Below are 17,856 nucleotides of genomic sequence, written 5' to 3'. Positions count from 1 at the left end.
CCAAAGAGACCCCAGGAACCGCTCTTCAGCTACACGTCTCCTTTTCACAGCCTGCCCACACCAAAGCCAGGCAACACCAGATTTAATAAAGGGAAAATATTTGCTTAATAGAGAGAAACTCTTTCCGAGGGATAACGTAAGCCACCTTCTCACCAGTAACAGCAGCTGTCAATGCGTTTCCTCAAGCACAGCGGAACACCAGTCTGCCAGGTACGCAACACAAACCGCATTTCGCAGCCCTGTTCTGCGTCAGGACCTGTAGTCCCAGCACCACCGACACAACAGAGAAGCCCCAAATTCCCTCGTGTAAACGCAGGAAGGAAGGATCAGTCACACCCAACATCAGCGGCAAACTCAGCTGGTTCCACGTGAACGGCGCCCTGCCAGTCGCAGAACCACCTCCGAGCGTGGAAGCAACGTCTGCCCCAGCACCAAGTCATGAACCGTTCTGCTCCCCGTGACAACCTCCTGATACTACGCCACAGCCGCTCTGCCCAGGCTTGGAACGGTCACATCACAACTGCTGCCACATCGGCGGTCAAACCTCCGGCTTCCCAAGGGGCACCGCTACGCCCGAGTTATAGTTGCTAATTATCTCAGCTTATTCAAATTCAATTTCTATCAAAACAAGCAATGGAATTAAACACTAGAAAAGAACTTCTAAGTCGTCTAGCCTTCTGCGGAAACCAGAGATCATGCTCTTCCTCATCTCGCCAGCAGCAGACCCCTCCCCTCCGTTCCCAGCGTGGCGTTCGCTCACCCACTGCTTCCCTCCCGACACCATTTCTTAATATGCCTCAGCACCCATAAATGCCCCTCCCATCTCACCTTAATTCCACAGACAAATATTTAAAAATAAAAAATTATGAAGATGAAAATGAGTTAATTAGTCTATCTCACGTATTTTTCATCATGATTCTATATCCCGTTGCTTCATAACGATCAAATTCAGACTGAAATCAATGCAAGCAATGAAATACACACTCCAAACCGTTACTGCTACCCCCCAGTTAAATTCTTCTTATTGCCTTCTTGGTTAAAACTGGCATATTAGCACAATTTTATCTATTTTTAGTTTCTAGACCTTGTTCTCCTACCTCCATCCAAGCAGGTGCTTAAAGATTGATCATATCATCTCTATCAAACCCCAAAGAAAAACACATAGCAGAACAAACAAGCAAGGCCCATCCAAAGACTCCATTCTTTGTCTTCTGCTTAAAACCATACCCAAACCTGTCATTTCCTAAAAAAAAGGCGGTTTAGCGACTCCTTTCTTGCAGACTCACTTTCTGGGTCATATAATAAGGGTCAAAGTCCTCCAGTGGTACAGCAACCAGGCCTTTTGGGATGTCCCCGTAGATGAAAGGCAAATTCTTCCCCGCCTCAAGGTCACTGTTTGGTTTTGGTTTGCTGTCTTCGTCGTCATCCCGGTGGCTGCTGTCTTGCTTGGGACGCTGCTTCTTTTTTAACTCTGCAATGTGTTTCTCGATGTTAGCCAGAGACTCCGGAGTGAAGGGTTTAAAACTATCAGGGCCCGGTGGTGCGAGCAGCCGCGCTGCCATCTTTTCATCCTGCAGCAGCTTCTTTAGTTCTGTTGCACCCCGGACAGGTCAGCTCTGCAGGGGAGCAAACAGCACAGGCAAAAGAGAGTCAGTCACTGCACAACCAGAGGAGCAGACAGCACCAACGGCCTCGAGCTGCGCCAGGGGAGGTCTAGGTTGGATATCGGGAAAAATACCTTTACTGAAAGAGTTGTGAAGCATTGGACCAGGCTGCCCAGGGATGTGGTGGAGTCCCCATCCCTGGAGGGGTTCACAAACCGTGTAGATCACAGAATCACAGAATGTTAGGGGTTGGCAGGGCCCTCTGTGGGTCACCCAGTCCAACCCCCTGCCCAAGCAGGGTCACCCAGAGCAGGCTGCACAGGACATTGCCCAGCCAGGTCTTGAATATCTCCAGAGAAGGAGACTCCACAGCCTCCCTGGGCAGCCTGGGCCAGGGCTCCGTCACCCTCAGAGGGAAGAAGTTCTTCCTCGGGTTCAGCTGGAGCTTCCTCTGCTCCAGTTTGTGCCCGTTGCCCCTTGTCCTGTCGCTGGGCACCACTGGAAAGAGTCTGGCCCCGTCCTCCTGACACCCACCCTGAAGATATTTAGAGGCATTTCTAAGGTCCCCTCTCAGCCTTCTCTTCTCCAGGCTGAACAAGCCCAGCACTTCAGGACATGGTTCATCAGGCATGGTGGTGACGGGTTAACTGGATGGATGGAATTGGATGATCTTAGAGGTCTTTTCCAACCTTAATGATTCTATGATTCTATTCTACGATTCTGCGACTGAAGATCCAAAGGTAACTCTGGACTTCAAGCCCTCACAGCGCGAGGCAAGCAGACCTGCTGCTTTTCAGTTGCCGTACAAGCTATGGGTGGATGCGCACCAGCGCTGGACACGGAGCGACCCTGCCCGTTCCTGCCTGCTGCGCTACTTCACCCAGGTTTTACAACCCGGCCAGAGCCGGCGTGCAGGCCTGGATCTCCACCAGCCACACTGACAGCTCTCCTAGTTTGGGTGTCTCCTGAACACAGACCCTACTCTAGACTACAGAAACCGTTCCAAAAAGCAGCTTTATCAAAACCAATGTTTTCATAGAACCATAGAATAGTTTGCATTGGAAGGGACCTTATTGACCATCTGGTTCCAAGCCCCTGCCAAGGCAGGGACACCTTCCACTAGACCAGGGTGCTCAGAGCCCTGTCCAACCTGGCCTTGAACACTTCCAGGGATGGGACACCCACAGCTTCTCTGGGCAGCCTGTTCCAGTGCCTCACCAGCCTCACAGTCTTCCCATGATGATGTTTCTACCAGTCATTGCTCTCTAGCAAACAGATTATTAGACAGAAATTCCAAGTCAGCTCTGCCCCCAGGGTCAGGACAAGGTGTTCAGCCTGGGCTGAGAAGGGCTGGGTATCGGCACGTTCCTTACCCTGCTGCCAAGGCGTTTCGCAAAGCACTCCCCTCAACACAACACCAAGGAGGAGTAACTCGGGGCTGGGTTTATGACAGAGCCCAGCAGCCAACGTGCATGGAACATGCCCAGCTCTTTTTGACAGCAGGGCTCCTTCGTGTCCTATCAACTACTCTGGAGGTTAAGGAGAAGTTTCCTTAATGCCTTCAGCTTGCATTGGAGTAGGCGTGCCAGGGAGCACCCGGAATGCTTCCTTAGGTAGGACCAGGACCTGGGTGGGCTCATCTCTTCCTACTCTGGAGCATGCCACGACGCTGTTAGGGGAGGTCAAATCGCACCCTTTCATTTTACATACATATAATTACCAGCGTTTCCATTCATTTCAGGTCCTAAGAATGAAATAATTTTAAAACACTTTCATCAAATACGATAGGAATTTCTGAAAAATCAATTTCTCTAATACGCAGGTTAGACACTGAACCTTCTCTGAGTGAGAGGCAATGCAAAATGAGCACTTCTCCATGATAAAAAGAGAAGACCAGGGAAGAGGGCAAGGCACAGACCTCGCAGAGCTTCCAGCCTGCGCAGGAGCGCAGACCTCCGAGAGGATTTTGCACCGTGCCTGCAGAGAGCACCCGGCTCTCTTCCCCCCACTCCCAGCACAGCGAAGAGCGGCGAGGGAGTGCGTTTCTCCGAACCCAGCCGCCCACAAGCCCTCTGCAGCTCTGTGCCTTTTCCCAAGCTCTTGCTCGAGAACCACCAAGAAGGACACGTTGCATTTCTGAGCTCCCGGTACCTCCTCAAGCTTTTCAGGCTCCAGGAGGAGGCATCGCAGAAAGCCGGCACTGATGCCTCAGCACTGCAGCACTGAGCGCTGACACGGCCTGGCACTTTGGGGAGGAACCCGGACACCAAAGTGGCAACAAATTCCAGAGGAAAAGCAAAATAACCCCGAGTACACGGCACGGAAAGCAGCTAAAAGCTAGGCGGGAGAAGGTCCCTTAGGTAAGGAAAAAAGATCATCAGTGAAGTCAGATCTTTTGAGCTCATACGCAGACCGCCTCAAAATATATATTAAAGATTTGGAATCTCTGAAAGAAGAATGACTCTCAAATTCCTCGAAAACTGCGATATAGAACTGAATCGTTAAAATCCAGCTCTTTCAGCAGGCTGTTAGGGAGCCATGGTCTTACAGCCCTCGGCTCTGACGGCTGTACTGTACTCGCGAGGGCAGAGCTCACGGAAGCCAGAGACACGACCGAGCCGGAGCGATGCTCCCATCCGCAGGGATGAGCTGGGACGCGTTCGCCCAGCCCCAGCAACGGGCACGCGCCGAAACCGAGAATCCCAGCTTTCTGCGGATTGCAGGGGACTCGGTGAATAAACACAGCACAGACACAGCGGAGTCCTTTCTTCACGAACACCTGGAGACCCCAGCCTTTAACCCAGTACCTGGGGTAACCCCAAAAGCCGGAACATCGAGCGCAAAGCACTCTTCCAAATGATTCCAGGTTATTCCTCCCAACCGCCTGGCTCCAGCTGCGACACTGCCGAAGGCTCCGATTCACACGCAGATCTAAAGCTGCACCACACGCGCAGAACTTCACCAAAAGCTGCTTCCACCTCAGGCTTTATTTGGAGATCCTAAAAACTTCCGCCTAGCTCTCCCTCCTCCTGTAACCACACAGCGCAGCCTGGGCTGGGGTTACAGAGTCACAGAATGGTTGGGGTTGGCAGGGACCCCTGGGGATCCCCCAGCCCAACCCCCTGCCCAAGCAGGGTCACCCAGAGCAGGGGGCACAGCACCGCGGCCAGGCGGGGCTGGAATATCTCCAGAGAAGGAGACTCCACAGCCTCCCTGGGCAGCCTGGGCCAGGGCTCCGGCACCCTCAGAGGGAAGAAGTTCTTCCTCGGGTTCAGCTGGAGCTTCCTCTGCTCCAGTTTGTGCCCGTTGCCCCTTGTCCTGTCGCTGGGCACCACTGGAAAGAGTCTGGCCCCGTCCTCCTGACACCCACCCTGCAGATATTTAGAGGCATTTCGAAGGTCCCCTCTCAGCCTTCTCTTCTCCAGGCTGAACAAGCCCAGCTCCCTCAGCATCTCCTCGTAGCAGAGATGCTCCCGTCCCCTCCTCATCCTCGTAGCCCTCCGCTGGACTCTCTCCAGTAGCTCCTCATCTTTCTTGACCTGGGGAGCCCAGCACTGGACCCAGCACTGCAGATGGGGCCTCAGCAGGGCAGAGCAGAGGGGGAGGAGAACCTCCCTGGACCTGCTGCCCACACTCCTCCTCATGCACCCCAGGATCCCATTGGCCTTCTGGGCACCCAGGGCACGCTGCTGGCTCTTTTCATATAGACGTGACCAGGTATTTCTAGAGTAAAAATAATAATAAAGACTCAAAAAAGATGGCAAGAAGGGGAGAGAAAAGCCAGTACTTGGTCACATTACCTCTAGAAACATCACCGAATAGTCTGCTGATATTAAGGAAAAATTAATTTATTCTATTCTTGCAGCATTTACATGCATTTAATTACCAAATTTCCCACATACTGTGAAACTATATAGCAGCATTGGGGATGTGGTCTAATTGAATGGCACAGATAAATATGTAAGGCCTGAATTTAGAAACCAAAGTAGCTCAGGGACACAGCATAAAAAAGAGAAAAAAATGAAGGCACAAATGAATGCCTGATTCGTCTGCACAATTACACAACTGGCAACTGGGAGCAGCCACACGATCTGTTGAGTGGCCATTTAAAAAACCAAACCAAACCAACAAAAAACCTGACCAACCACCACCCCCTGTCTGGCACAGCGGAGTGGTTTTGCGCAGACCCCGTCCGTTAACAAGCCAAGGCACGCTTTGGTGCTCCGCCGACAAACCAGGTTACCAGTTTGCCTCACGCCCTTCACTCCCGTTGCGTTCCAACCTGGTGCAGATGGTTCTGCTGCCAAAGGCACAAGAAGCAACTGGTTTTGTGTTAGCGTTTGGTACTTACTCGTAGGGCTGTTACTCGCTTAATATCCATACGCAGCAGTGGGTAACAGGGCAACGGGCACAAACTGGAGCAGAGGAAGTTCTGTCTGACACGAGGAAGAACTTCTTCCCTCTGAGGGTGGTGAGGCCCTGGCCCACGCTGCCCAGAGGGGCTGTGGCTGCCCCCTCCCTGGCAGTGCTCAAGGCCAGGTTGGATGGAGCTCTGAGCACCCTGGTCCAGTGGAAGATGTCCCTGCTCATGGCAGGGGGGTGGGAACTAGATGATCTTCAAGGTCCCATCCAACCCAAACCATTCTACGAGTCTATAAAAAAACCCAAAAATCCCACAAAAACCCCTCAATAATAACAAAAAACTTTCACGTGAGGATACAATGATATTTCTTAAAGAGCTGTCAGCATTCACCATGGGAGGGGTTTTTCACTATTCGTTGGAAGAACAGAAGGAGTTTAGAGTGCATGAACATCTGCTATGCAACCCCCAAAATCCCCCTGAACCAGCCACACCAGGCCACGGTGACCGCCCACCTGCTTCTGGGGTGAGAGCAGGCTCCGACGTGCCAAGCGCAGCGCAACGGTCTGCGGCAGAGGCCTCTGCAGGAAGCACAGCCGAGAGGGCGAGCTGCTTTTCATGCCTTTCCCTTCTAGCGTCTGTCAATTAGTTACTTGAGGGTATTCAAACAACACCAGGCATTATCTAATCATGTGATTTTCTTTAAAACTACTACTTAAAGACCTTTACTACAATTAGTCCTTATCCACATGTTCACTGAAAGAATAAATATTAAACTATCTTCATCCTAAAGATCTGACGATTAAAGCAAAAAGAAGTTTCTCTGCACAGAGAGAGAGAAGACACAGAAAGGGAAAATAATTTGTCCAAGGTCACCTGGAAACCAGTGGCAGAACTGGAAGCCGATCACCAGCCCCGGGACTCCCCCAGGCTCCAACCCGTCGGTACCGGGCCGCATGGCACCGCCGCCTCGTCCCGCGCTGGCTCCAGCCCTCAGAAGCCTCCCTCCCCCCACTGCAGCCAGCTTCGCACCCGAGGGCCACGTAGCTCCTTCGTCTCACAAGTCCGTGGTCCGTCAGAGCCGCGCGGCTCACCCTCATCTTCATCAGTGGAACGTCTGGGCTGCTGAAGCACAGCCCGGGCTCTTCTGCACGGGAAGCTTCTTCAAACGAGAAAGCTTACGAATTTTATGAATTTTTATGAATTTTATCGCGCAACGGCGTATGGCCTTGCTGGGATCACAGAATCACAGAATCACAGAATAGTAGGGGTTGGAAGGGACCTCTGTGGTCATCTAGTCCAACCCTCCCGCCCAAGCAGGGTCACCTACAGCAGGCTGCACAGGATCTTGTCCAGACGGGTCTTGAATATCTCCAGAGAAGGAGACTCCACAGCCTCCCTGGGCAGCCTGGGCCAGGGCTCCGTCACCCTCAGAGGGAAGAAGTTCTTCCTCATGTTCAGACGGAACTTCCTGTGCCTCAGTTTGTGCCCATTGCCCCTTGTCCTGTCACTGGGCACCACTGAAAAGAGCTTGGCCCCATCCTCCTGACACCCACCCTTCAGATATTTGTAGGCATTTATAAGGTCCCCTCGCAGCCTTCTCTTCTCCAGGCTGAACAAGCCCAGTTCCCTCAACCTCTCCTCGTAGGGGAGATGCTCCAGTCCCCTCACCATCCTCGTAGCCCTGTAGCCATGTACAGAAACCGGTAAGAGCAAACACTAGAACTTCTTTTGGCACTCGCCACGTGATTCCTCAGCCTCTAACAAGCGAGACACTGGAAATGGTGACAAAGACTCCTCGTCCAGGTAGACTCGGAGAAGAGGACACGCGGTATGGACAGCCGCGCCAGGAACGCCCCTGCGCTGCCGGGGGTCAGCAGTGCCGCTCCCAGGGGCTGCAGGGAGCCAGGAATTTGTCCCCGGCACCTGGGGGTCTCTGCACAGAACTCCCTGCGGCCAGACTGCGTCTTTGCACACACATTTTTCACAGATCAAAGATTTTACACCAGGAAAAAGGCTGTACTGAGGTACCCAGTTGCTAAGACTTAATTATTTTTTTCTAAATGTTCCCAGCAGGCCATTTACTGGTACATTATGAAATATTCTGATAAATTATTCAAGCTGATTGTCAAAATAAACTTAAAAAAAAAAACTTTTGAGGCAATATCTTTGCTTTAATACATTTCCTCATTTATTAATTGGCAAGATTCAGCCATGCGCAGCACGTCTTTCAGTCCCTTCGAGAGAGAGCCCTTCCATGTGCATTTTTACATCGCCCACACGGCTGTTGATACGAACACGCAGGGCTGGGGCAGAAAGGCAAACACGGTGCAGATGAACGGCCCTCCGAAACTCTACTGCACGAGGGCCTGAAAAGCTTCCAGCCAAACCAAAACATCCACGCGTGGGAAAATCCGGGGCTGGAAGCGGCCTTCAGCAGACCCCGCCGCGCTGCTCCAGCCGCAGCGAGTCCTGCGTGCCCGGCAGCGGCCGCTTTGATCAACGCAAAGGTGCGGTGACACGGCGGGCTGCGGTGCCGGGGAACCCTGCTCTTAGCAAACCTCTCGCCTCACATTCGATGCTACGAAGTGGAAGGAAGAGGAAATATTTTCTCTTCCCAGCAGTATTTATCGTTTTGTTGCTGGTCGTGTTCCCCACCCTATGTAAAACATTGCAGGAGTTTCCCGGGCGCTCGTCTCTCAGCAGAGCTCAAGGGCAGACTCCGGGCAGGGCAAGCAAGCAGCGACGCTATCGAAAGAGCAGCGGCAAAAGTGAACTTGAACACAGACCTCTGAAGGTAAAAAAAAATGACGGAGGTGAGACAAGCACAACAGCAACAGAAAAATATTAGGGAACATTAATAACTAAAGATGCTTTAATAAAAACCTGAGAAACTGAAGATCTAGTACTGCAGGCTTTTCCAGTCCCTACCAGTAGCAGTCTGACTTCTGGAACATCCCCCAGTGAGCTACAAGAACCAGACGTAGCTAACCCCTGCCCTCCAGCTCCCTGCGTCGGACATTACTCCAAGCCAACTCGCATTCATCCCCAGTCTCACAGAGGAGCCTGGAGTCTCACACGGACTCGGCGAGCTGCAGGGCAGCGCTTCCCCTGTTTCAAGCCTGACTCCTGAACAAAGAATTGTCCAAAACAGTTGTTGTGTAATGGTTAAGACACTAACCCAGATTCAGCTCCTTGCTCAGCTCATTCAGCCCATCAGTGACCCACAAAATAGGAGCAAGGTAACGGCTACGCTATACAATAATTCTGCAGGAATTCGTTGAAGGTTGTGGAGCACGCAGACGGTGTCATTACGAATGGTACCAACACAAAAGGAAGGAGAATAAACAACCCCGCTTCTGGTTCTCTGCTCTTACAGACACAGATCTCAGAACTTCTGCAACGTTCTGGAACAGAACCCAGGCAGGGCTGGCGCTTCCTCAGGGCTGCCTGAGTTGCGTTGCCTTCATCTTTCCTTATCACAGAATCACAGAATCCCAGCATGGTGGGGGTCGGAAGGGACCCCTGGGGATCCCCCAGCCCAACCCCCTGCCCAAGCAGGGTCACCCAGAGCAGGGGGCACAGCACCGCGGCCAGGCGGGGCTGGAATATCTCCAGAGAAGGAGACTCCACAGCCTCCCTGGGCAGCCTGGGCCAGGGCTCCGTCACCCTCACAGGGAAGAAGTTCTTCCTCGGGTTCAGCTGAAGCTTCCTCTGCTCCAGTTTGTGCCCATTGCCCCTTGTCCTGTCGCTGGGCACCACTGGAAAGAGTCTGGCCCCGTCCTCCTGACCCCCACCCTGCAGATATTCAGAGGCATTTCGAAGGTCCCCTCTCAGCCTTCTCTTCTCCAGGCTGAACAAGCCCAGCTCCCTCAGCCTCTCCTCGTAGGAGAGATGCTCCCGTCCCCTCACCATCCTCGTAGCCCTGCGCTGGACTCTCTCCAGTAGCTCCTCATCTTTCTTGACCTGGGGAGCCCAGCACTGGACCCAGCACTGCAGATGGGGCCTCAGCAGGGCAGAGCAGAGGGGAAGGAGAACCTCCCTGGACCTGCTGCCCACACTCCTCTTGATGCACCCCAGGATCCCATTGCCCTTCTTGGCACCCAGGGCACGCTGCTGGCTCATGGTCACCCTGTCGTCCCCCAGCACTCCCAGTCCCTCTCCACAGAGCTGCTCTCCAGCAGGTCCGCCCCAGTCTGTACTGGTGCCTGGGGTGGTTCCTCCCCAGGTGCAGGACCCTGCCCTTGCCCTTGTTGAACCTCATCAGGTTCCTCTCTGCCCAACTCTCCAGCCTGGCCAGGTCTCGTTGGACGGCAGCACAGCCTGCCAGGGTGTCCACCCCTCCTCCCAGCTTTGTGTCATCAGCGAACTTCCTGAGGGTACACTCAATGCATACACTCAATCACCCCATGCATATCACATCTGATGAGACAAAAATCTCCACCAGCTATCCCTAGTCATCTTAACATTACCATTCTCCTACCGATTCCACCAGACAGTTGATGAGAAGTTCATCTCCTGCTGGAAACGCCGTTGGAGTAGCAGCATTTGTTGTTCAACCTCGTGTTTCGAGAGCACTTCTCCACTCAGGTGAACACATCTCACACTGAAGGGCCTACGCCTCACTTCAGTTAAAGTTGATTAAATCCACAAAAGGCCTAAGGATCAGGTACCCAGCTCTGCACCTTCGTAACTGTAAGGCCAGGCTCTTCTAGCTAAGAGTCAGGCTCGTCAGAGGCGCTCTGATTTTTAATGCTATTGCGCATTGATACCTCCGAGATTTCCACAGAACTGCTGGGAATTCAACACGCCTGGAACCAAAGGCAACTTTCTCTTATTCTTGTCTTCAGACTAAAAACATTCCCGTCTAGCATCAGTTATAGAAACAATTCAGTTTATGCCTGGGCATGCCCTTAGCCACGAAAAGAAATTTAGGTAAGCTGAAGCACTAGCGACAAATACGTAAGCTATTTGCGATGAGCTTCAACTGCTCTGTTTCTCAGGTATCCTCCCTCAAAACCCCACGCCAGCAGCATCATCCCAACGGCCTCAAATCATCTCAGTCAATCTCAGTCTCTCAAAGAGAGCTAGATACTGCCCAGCTTGCCCCAAGAAGCTGTGGGAGCTTCTGCTCCCGAGCAAGCACCACCTCCTCCCCGAGGAGCCGCGCTGAGCGGCTTCGCAGCACGCCAAGACGTACAGAAATTAATAACTGCATGCATGTCTGGTGCATTTGGGTTTAAAATTCATACGGGGAATTCTAGTAAAAAGAAGTAACAGCATACATACAAAGAGAAAAAGAGAGGAAGGAGATGGCTTCTGGTCATTTTCAATATTTTTGGCTCCCTGCTTCTCTAGCAATGCCGGGTTTATTCACGTAACTTTAAGACCGCTACCCGTAACGTCCATGACGTGTTCTATGCTATGCAACAGTGAAAAACCACGCTGCTTGTTTGGCTTTTTTAAATCCTCCTGGAATTAACTGCTTGGACTACTTTATTTCTGAACTCCTCAAGCCTTTCTGCTGGCACAGGAGCGGTACGAGTAGCATGGAATGGGGGTTCTAGGTCTCAGACAGCAAGATGTTTGCATTTTGAAACGGCTGTTTTCAGAAAAGAGGAGTTTCACAGTTCTGCTACAGTCCGGTCCCTGCCGGGAACTCGTTCTACTTAAAATATCCCCTATGCCGATGTGCTCCTTCAGGCAGGAACAGTACTTTGTTAGAGGACAAAACCCAGGAACAGGGAGGCAGGAGTTACTCCAACTTTGGAACAGTATTTAAAGACACTATTTCATAGGACAGAGAAGTCCACGTGAAGTGAAAAGCCCCTCTCGAACCTGAGCTCACGTCCAGGAGGATTTTTAACATCCTTCCGCAGCAGCAAGCCACCGCTTCTTCACTCGCGGTCCCCAGCTCAGCGACCGCCCGCTCCACCCAGGAGTGGATTAACAGGGCAAAATGGGGCAAAGCGTGAGCATTTGGTTCTTTCTGAAAACCAACAGATTCACGCCACGACGACAAGCTCTCTCTGCCCTGCTACCACGAACTTCAGCCACCACATGCAATTTAAGAAACCACAGAGAGCAAATTATTCTCCGCATGCTTGTTCTCAGCTCCAGGGCCTTTGGGTTTTTTACCGCACCTTCTTGAATCCAAACCATTTCTTTGAACGCAACGATAAACGATTGCTTCCAGGGCGTTTGCTGCTGTCACTGGCAGTCGCAGGCGCGTGGGGAGGAAGGCAGTCGATAGTGAATGGGAATCAGGTGACCGCGTGCAGACGGCATGCCCAGGCTCTCCTACGGCCTCCGGGGCCAGTCGCCTCTCCAGCCATTGAAAAACAGCAAGGATCAACTGATCTGTAAAGCCAGATCGGTTTATTTTAATGAAAAAGCATGCTGAACAAGCCAAGCAAACCCACAGATGAATGCGGACCTAGCAACAAAAAGGAGGAAGATGACAGCACAATTTAGATTTTCCAGCTACTTTATTTCCACTCAGCGCTGACTTTGTTTCTATTTTATTTCCCCTCCTTCAACAGAGAATGAAACCACATCCCTGCTGAATTTCTTGCAACACGCCATCACTCTCCCTCCTGTTTGTAAGAAACCCAGCTTTCCGTCTCTGTTCACAAATATTCACATAATTATACTTATGTACAGTATCTCTACCGTGATCTAGATAGAAGCCGTACGTATGAGCTTATATAACTGGTTAACTGATTTGTACCAGGTCCAGGTCCTCTCCAGAACCCCTCGCGGAATGGCAGGGGTCGGACGGGACCGCCGCGGGTCAGCTAGTCCAGCCCAGGCCGAACGACACCGTAGCAGTGCTGAAACCTGTAAAAAAGGGCCGAGCAGCCCTTCAGCCACGTTGTTCGTCATTTTATTTACCCACCTCTGAAGCCAAGAGCGGGGACTTCCTAAACGCGCGGCAGACGGAGAGCAGGTCGCCAAGCACCGAGCGGCCCTGCGTCTCGCCCGCACGGAAAACGCTGCTGAGAGCCCTGCCCGTCTGCTCGTCGCTCTGAAACGCAGCAACCCCTCGCAGTCGCTTCACCGCCCCGGAGGCTGTTGACAGATTACAAACAGCTCCACGAACTTTACGGAACGGCACCCCATCCCCGAGAAACGCCGCGACCCGAGGGGTGGCGATGACACCCGGGTGGGACCCCGCGGCCGGGAGGGCGGGGAGTGGCCACCGTTCCCGGTGCAGTTCCCTGTGCTGGTCCCCGGTGCCAGTCACCATCCCGGTGCCGGAGCCCAGTGCCAGTCACCATCCCGGTGCTGGTCCCTGGTGCCAGTCACCATCCCAGTGCCAGAGCCCAGTGCCAGTCACCATCCCGGTGCCGGAGCCCAGTGCCAGTCACCATCCTGGTGCTGGTCCCCGGTGCCAGTCACCATCCCAGTGCCAGAGCCCAGTGCCAGTCACCATCCTGGTGCTGGTCCCCGGTGCCAGTCACCATCCCGGTGCTGGAGCCCAGTGCCAGTCCCCATCCCAGTGCCGGAGCCCAGTGCCAGTCGCCATCCTGGTGCTGGTCCCCAGTGCCAGTCACCATCCCGGTGCCCAGTGCCAGTCCCCATCCCAGTGCCGGAGCCCAGTGCCAGTCCCCATCCCAGTGCTGGAGCCCAGTGCCAGTCACCATCCCGGTGCCGGAGCCCAGTGCCAGTCCCCATCCCAGTGCCGGAGCCCAGTGCCAGTCGCCATCCCGGTGCTGGTCCCCAGTGCCAGTCGCCATCCCGGTGCTGGTCCCCAGTGCCAGTCCCCATCCCGGTGCCGGTGGCCCCGCAGCTGTCTGCTTCAGCACCCGGCCAACCAGAGCCAACCCGGCTTCTACCGGCAGCGCCGTCGTGTACAACGTTCTCGCAGGAAAACACGCGACGGTGAGAGGAATTCGCCCCCCGAGCGCTGCTCGCCCTGGAAGGCCGCGTGCCGAGGCCGAGGCCAGCGGGGTTACCCCCTGCACCCTGCCCGCCCTGTGCCGCCATCTCTTTTCGGAAGAGCGTCCGTCACGAAGATGGAAAAATCAGCACTCCTATGCAGGAATATTTCTAGGCCTTCTCCCTCCGAATCAGGACTGCCGGCCATCACCCGGGAGAAAACCACTGATGTAATGCTTTCTCCCTTCTTGCCTCCAAAGGTACCAGTGCGAGGGGGCAGCCGGACCCCCAGAGCACCCTCGTCACTCCTAATGGAGTCTCCCCCCGTGTGACACGAGGACATGTGGGTCCTGGGTCCCCACCGGGGCTGGGACGCCGCAGCGTGACAAGGACCGGCTCGCACGCCTTCGCCACCGCAGAAGCACAACCAGGGCCCCGCGAACCGACCCCGGGTCCCGACGGATCTCGCGCCGATGCCCCGCGGCACGGGACAGGAACCCAGGGCGCCCGGGATCCCTCTGCCAGACGCAGCCTCCAGCAGGCGAGCCCTGCGCCGGGCCCGGCGTGCGCTCCCCTTCCCGGCAGACTTCCCGAGCTGACCTCGGCTCCTCCACCCGCAGCTCCCGCCGGGGAGCATCGCTCCCAGCCTCCCCACCCCCACCTCAGCTGGTTCGCACCGGGCAAGGGGGGAGGATGGGAAGAAGACACCCAGATTTTTTTCATCGGAAAAGCGTGTGAACGTGCGATTCCCCGTCCCCAGGCAGAAAAAAAATATATAAAATAAAACCTATCAACCCTCACCATTCCCCCAAAAACTGCGGGGTGGAGGGAAGCAAGAGCGCAAACCCTGATGCCAACATCTGGGTCAGGCTGGAATCTCCAAGCCGCCCCATGCATCCCCCCCCCCCCCAAAACTCCGTGCCCCAACTTCCCCCCCCGGCAGAGGGGTCTCAGGATGCCAAAGGGTGGGAGAAAAGGGGGGGTGGGGGATGCTCCAGCTCCGCAGCGAGGGCTGAGGGGGGAAGGGATACGGAGGGGAACACAGGTTCCCCCTCCTCTCGGGGGGGGTGGGGTGCGGGGACCCCCCCTCCCCCGGCTGCTGCTGGGGCGTGGAGGGCGGCGCTGGCTGCGGGGGGGAGCGGGGGCACCCCGGCCCCCCCCTCCCCCGAGTGCGGGGCGAAGCGGCACCCACCGGGGCGAACTCTCCTGCGGGGGGAAAGGCGCCTGGGCCCCCCCCCCCCCCTTCCCCGAGAGGGGCGGATTTGGGGCGGGGGGGGGTACCCCTGCCCCCCGGCCGGCTCCCCACTGCCCCGGAGCTCGCTCCCCACGCCAGCCAAGCGCTGCCGGAAAACCGCTCTGCGGCAAAGCCCCCGCCCGCTGAGGGGAAAAGGATGGGGGGGGGGGGGGGGGGGGGGGAAGAATTTAAAAAATAAAAAAAAAATCAGAAACCCCCAGGGAGCGAAGCCTGGGAGCCGCCGGGGTCCCCTCGCCGGGGCTGGCACTTACTGTGGCCGCTGCCCTAGCGCGTCTCCCGCAAGGCGTTGCTGGACTGCGGAGGTGGGGGAGCTGCAGGAGGAACTGCGGTTGTCGCCATCTTGGTGCGCTGCCTGCGCTGCCCCCCCCCGCCCCCCCCCCGGCGGCGCGCCGGCCCCCTGCCCCGCCACCGCCCGCCGCCAGGGGGCGGCTGAGGGAGCGTCGCCAAACTCCGCCCGGCCGCGGGAGCGGGAACCCCGCAGCCCCACGCCCCCCCCCCCCCCGGCCCGCGGGCGAGACCCTTCCCCACGGAGGGGAGGGGGAGGGGAAGGGGTAGCGCTGCCCGAGGTCGCCTTAAGCCGAGCGTTCTCCCAGCGCTGCTCGGCCGGGGACCGGGAGCAGGGAGCGCGGAGGCAGCCCCCCCACCGCGCCCACCCGAGACAGCGGGAAACCCCCGCGATGGGCGCCCACCGGAGCCCCGAGTGCCACCCGCACCCCGTCCCGGCAGAGTGGGCTTCGCCAAGCCGCGCGGGAGTCCCGCCAGGACCGGGCGCAGGGCGGGAGCGGGAGAGATGGCACCCACGGAGCGAGGGGAAGGCTGGCGAGGCCAGGCCTGGGCCTTCCGCTTCCATTCCTCACGCTTTCCAGATGAGCGGGAACCTCGAGCGGCCACGCGCCGGCAAGGAGAGCTCCCGCACCTCGTCCCCGCACCGTCCGGCGGCAGCAAGGCCTTACGAAGGGAATAAACCAGCCCCCGAGTGACGTGAACGGTGCAACGCGGTGCCCTCTCTCCGGCGGGTCCGGGCGCGGGGTTGGCTGCTCCCTGCTAATCGCCGCCCGGGCGAGGAGAGTTCTGCTCCGAGGTTGCTCAGGGAGCCGTGGAGCTCCCCAAAGAGGTGGAAAACTACTCTGAAATAGCGGCCTCAGCCCCAACCCCATCATCTCTACAGAATTCTGGTTTTTCCAGTAATGTAGTGAGTACTACCAAGTGAGCCCAGTCACCCCTCTTCATCTAAGAGAGACATCTCCCCCTTCATACATGGAATTTATGCCTATAATGTTACACCTATAATTTACGACTGCAATTTTAGGATCAATTTTAATTGTTACATAGTTTTTGTTCTCGATATGGCTATGCCTATGTCACTGAAAGGACAGCCTGAAACACTGTGTTATGTCGCTGTTTTAGGGGGAAAAATAAATATCCGCCTTGCAGAAATGTCCTCTTCACCGAATTTGAAATCTTTGTCCTCCGAGCCGAGCTTTAGGAGCTGTGTGCTGAGCAGACAAGCTAGCAGGCACAGCGCTGCGCTGGAGAACTCATTTATCTCGCTTTAGAAAGGACACGGGGACTAAATCTGCCCCCACTCCGCATCGCTGGCTTTTATGGGACTACCCGAGCGTAACGCCAGGGCAGACGCAGCCTAAAAAACGTAGATATCTGAAGCCACAACTAATCAAAAGCACTTACACACACGTTAAATAAGCTGCTCCAGAAAGCTACGGATTCTGAGACACGTTCGGTCCAGGCTGGCAGCTCGGCGCTCACTAAGGCTTAAATTTCCAGCAGATGTGAAAGAAGTGGAAACAAAACCACTGAAACACAGGGGGGAAAAAAATCCACTGATAACAAACTGCCGAGAAACAGGATAGCATCTCCCAAATACAGAGCGTTTAAGCATCTAAACGGGAAAGTTGAGTCATGTAACGTCGGAAAAAATTCCTTCTCTACACAGCTGACGGTGCCAGCAGCTTGAAGCATGCAGGAAGCCCCGGCAAAGCCGCCGGCGCTGGCCGAAGGGGCTGGGCGGCAGCAAGCCAAGCCGACCCCGGGTGGAAACGCAGCAGCACGCCCGGGCTTCCAACTAGGGCACCCCAGAGCTGCCGGGAACCGGGGGCACACGGGTCCCTTCGGGGCGGGCCGAGCACCAGAAATACTTCAAGGACACTCTGGGGCCCCACGGGTGTTCGTAGGGTTTGTGTAAGGTATCTTTAAGCAAGGAGCTTAAGGAAATAAATGGGTCAACGCCCTCCGAGGTTGAACAGTGATAAGAAAACAAAAAAAAGTTCTTAACTGACCGGAGCGATGCTGGCACAGCCTGGGAGAGGCTCTGTCCCAGGTCAGAAGTTCAGCGTAATCCTCACAGCGCGTTGTGCTCCGCAGGCTGCCCCGTCCAGCCTTCCGATCGGCCCGCAGAGCCACCTGCTTCGCTGTCCCCATCCAGGTTGAAAGGGAAGCCTCAGAAAAAGTGCAAAAACGTATTTCCAAAATGATGCTGCCTTGTAAAGCAGAGAAATATTACAACTCTAGCTCATGGTTCTGCTTGACTCAGAACAAGCTAAGCAAAAAATGTAAAACCCCGTCTCAGGTTAAAAGAGAACAAAATTACCCAGAACTTAGGCAACAGAACTAAGATAATTTTATAATTCTTGGTCTGAACAAGAACTGCCTGGCACCGTGCTGTCTCTTTAAGCAGCACACAGCTGCTCAGTACAAAAAAAAAAGAAAAAAAAATTGCTTGATAAGAATACTGCCTT

The 17,856-nt window shown here is 55.0% G+C and overlaps 1 protein-coding gene across 1 annotated transcript in view; it reads right to left on the bottom strand.

Moving 5' to 3' along the window:
* SCN8A (sodium voltage-gated channel alpha subunit 8) overlaps positions 1–15,456 on the bottom strand; it is a 63,912-nt gene extending 48,456 nt beyond the window's left edge. The window contains exons 1-2 of the mRNA XM_075445781.1: positions 15,352–15,456; positions 1,287–1,616 (exon numbers count right to left, since the gene is read on the bottom strand). Of these exons, the coding sequence (XP_075301896.1) occupies positions 1,287–1,562 (276 nt within the window). The 5' untranslated portion in view covers positions 1,563–1,616; positions 15,352–15,456. The remainder of the gene's footprint in view (positions 1–1,286; positions 1,617–15,351) is intronic.
* Positions 15,457–17,856: the final 2,400 nt, after the last annotated feature.

The sequence above is a fragment of the Opisthocomus hoazin genome, chromosome 32 (genome assembly GCF_030867145.1).
Source record: "Opisthocomus hoazin isolate bOpiHoa1 chromosome 32, bOpiHoa1.hap1, whole genome shotgun sequence".
Taxonomy (NCBI): Eukaryota; Metazoa; Chordata; class Aves; order Opisthocomiformes; family Opisthocomidae; genus Opisthocomus; species Opisthocomus hoazin.
The sequence above is the reverse complement of the archived record's forward strand: the minus strand, read 5'-3'. Positions and strand labels throughout refer to the sequence as shown.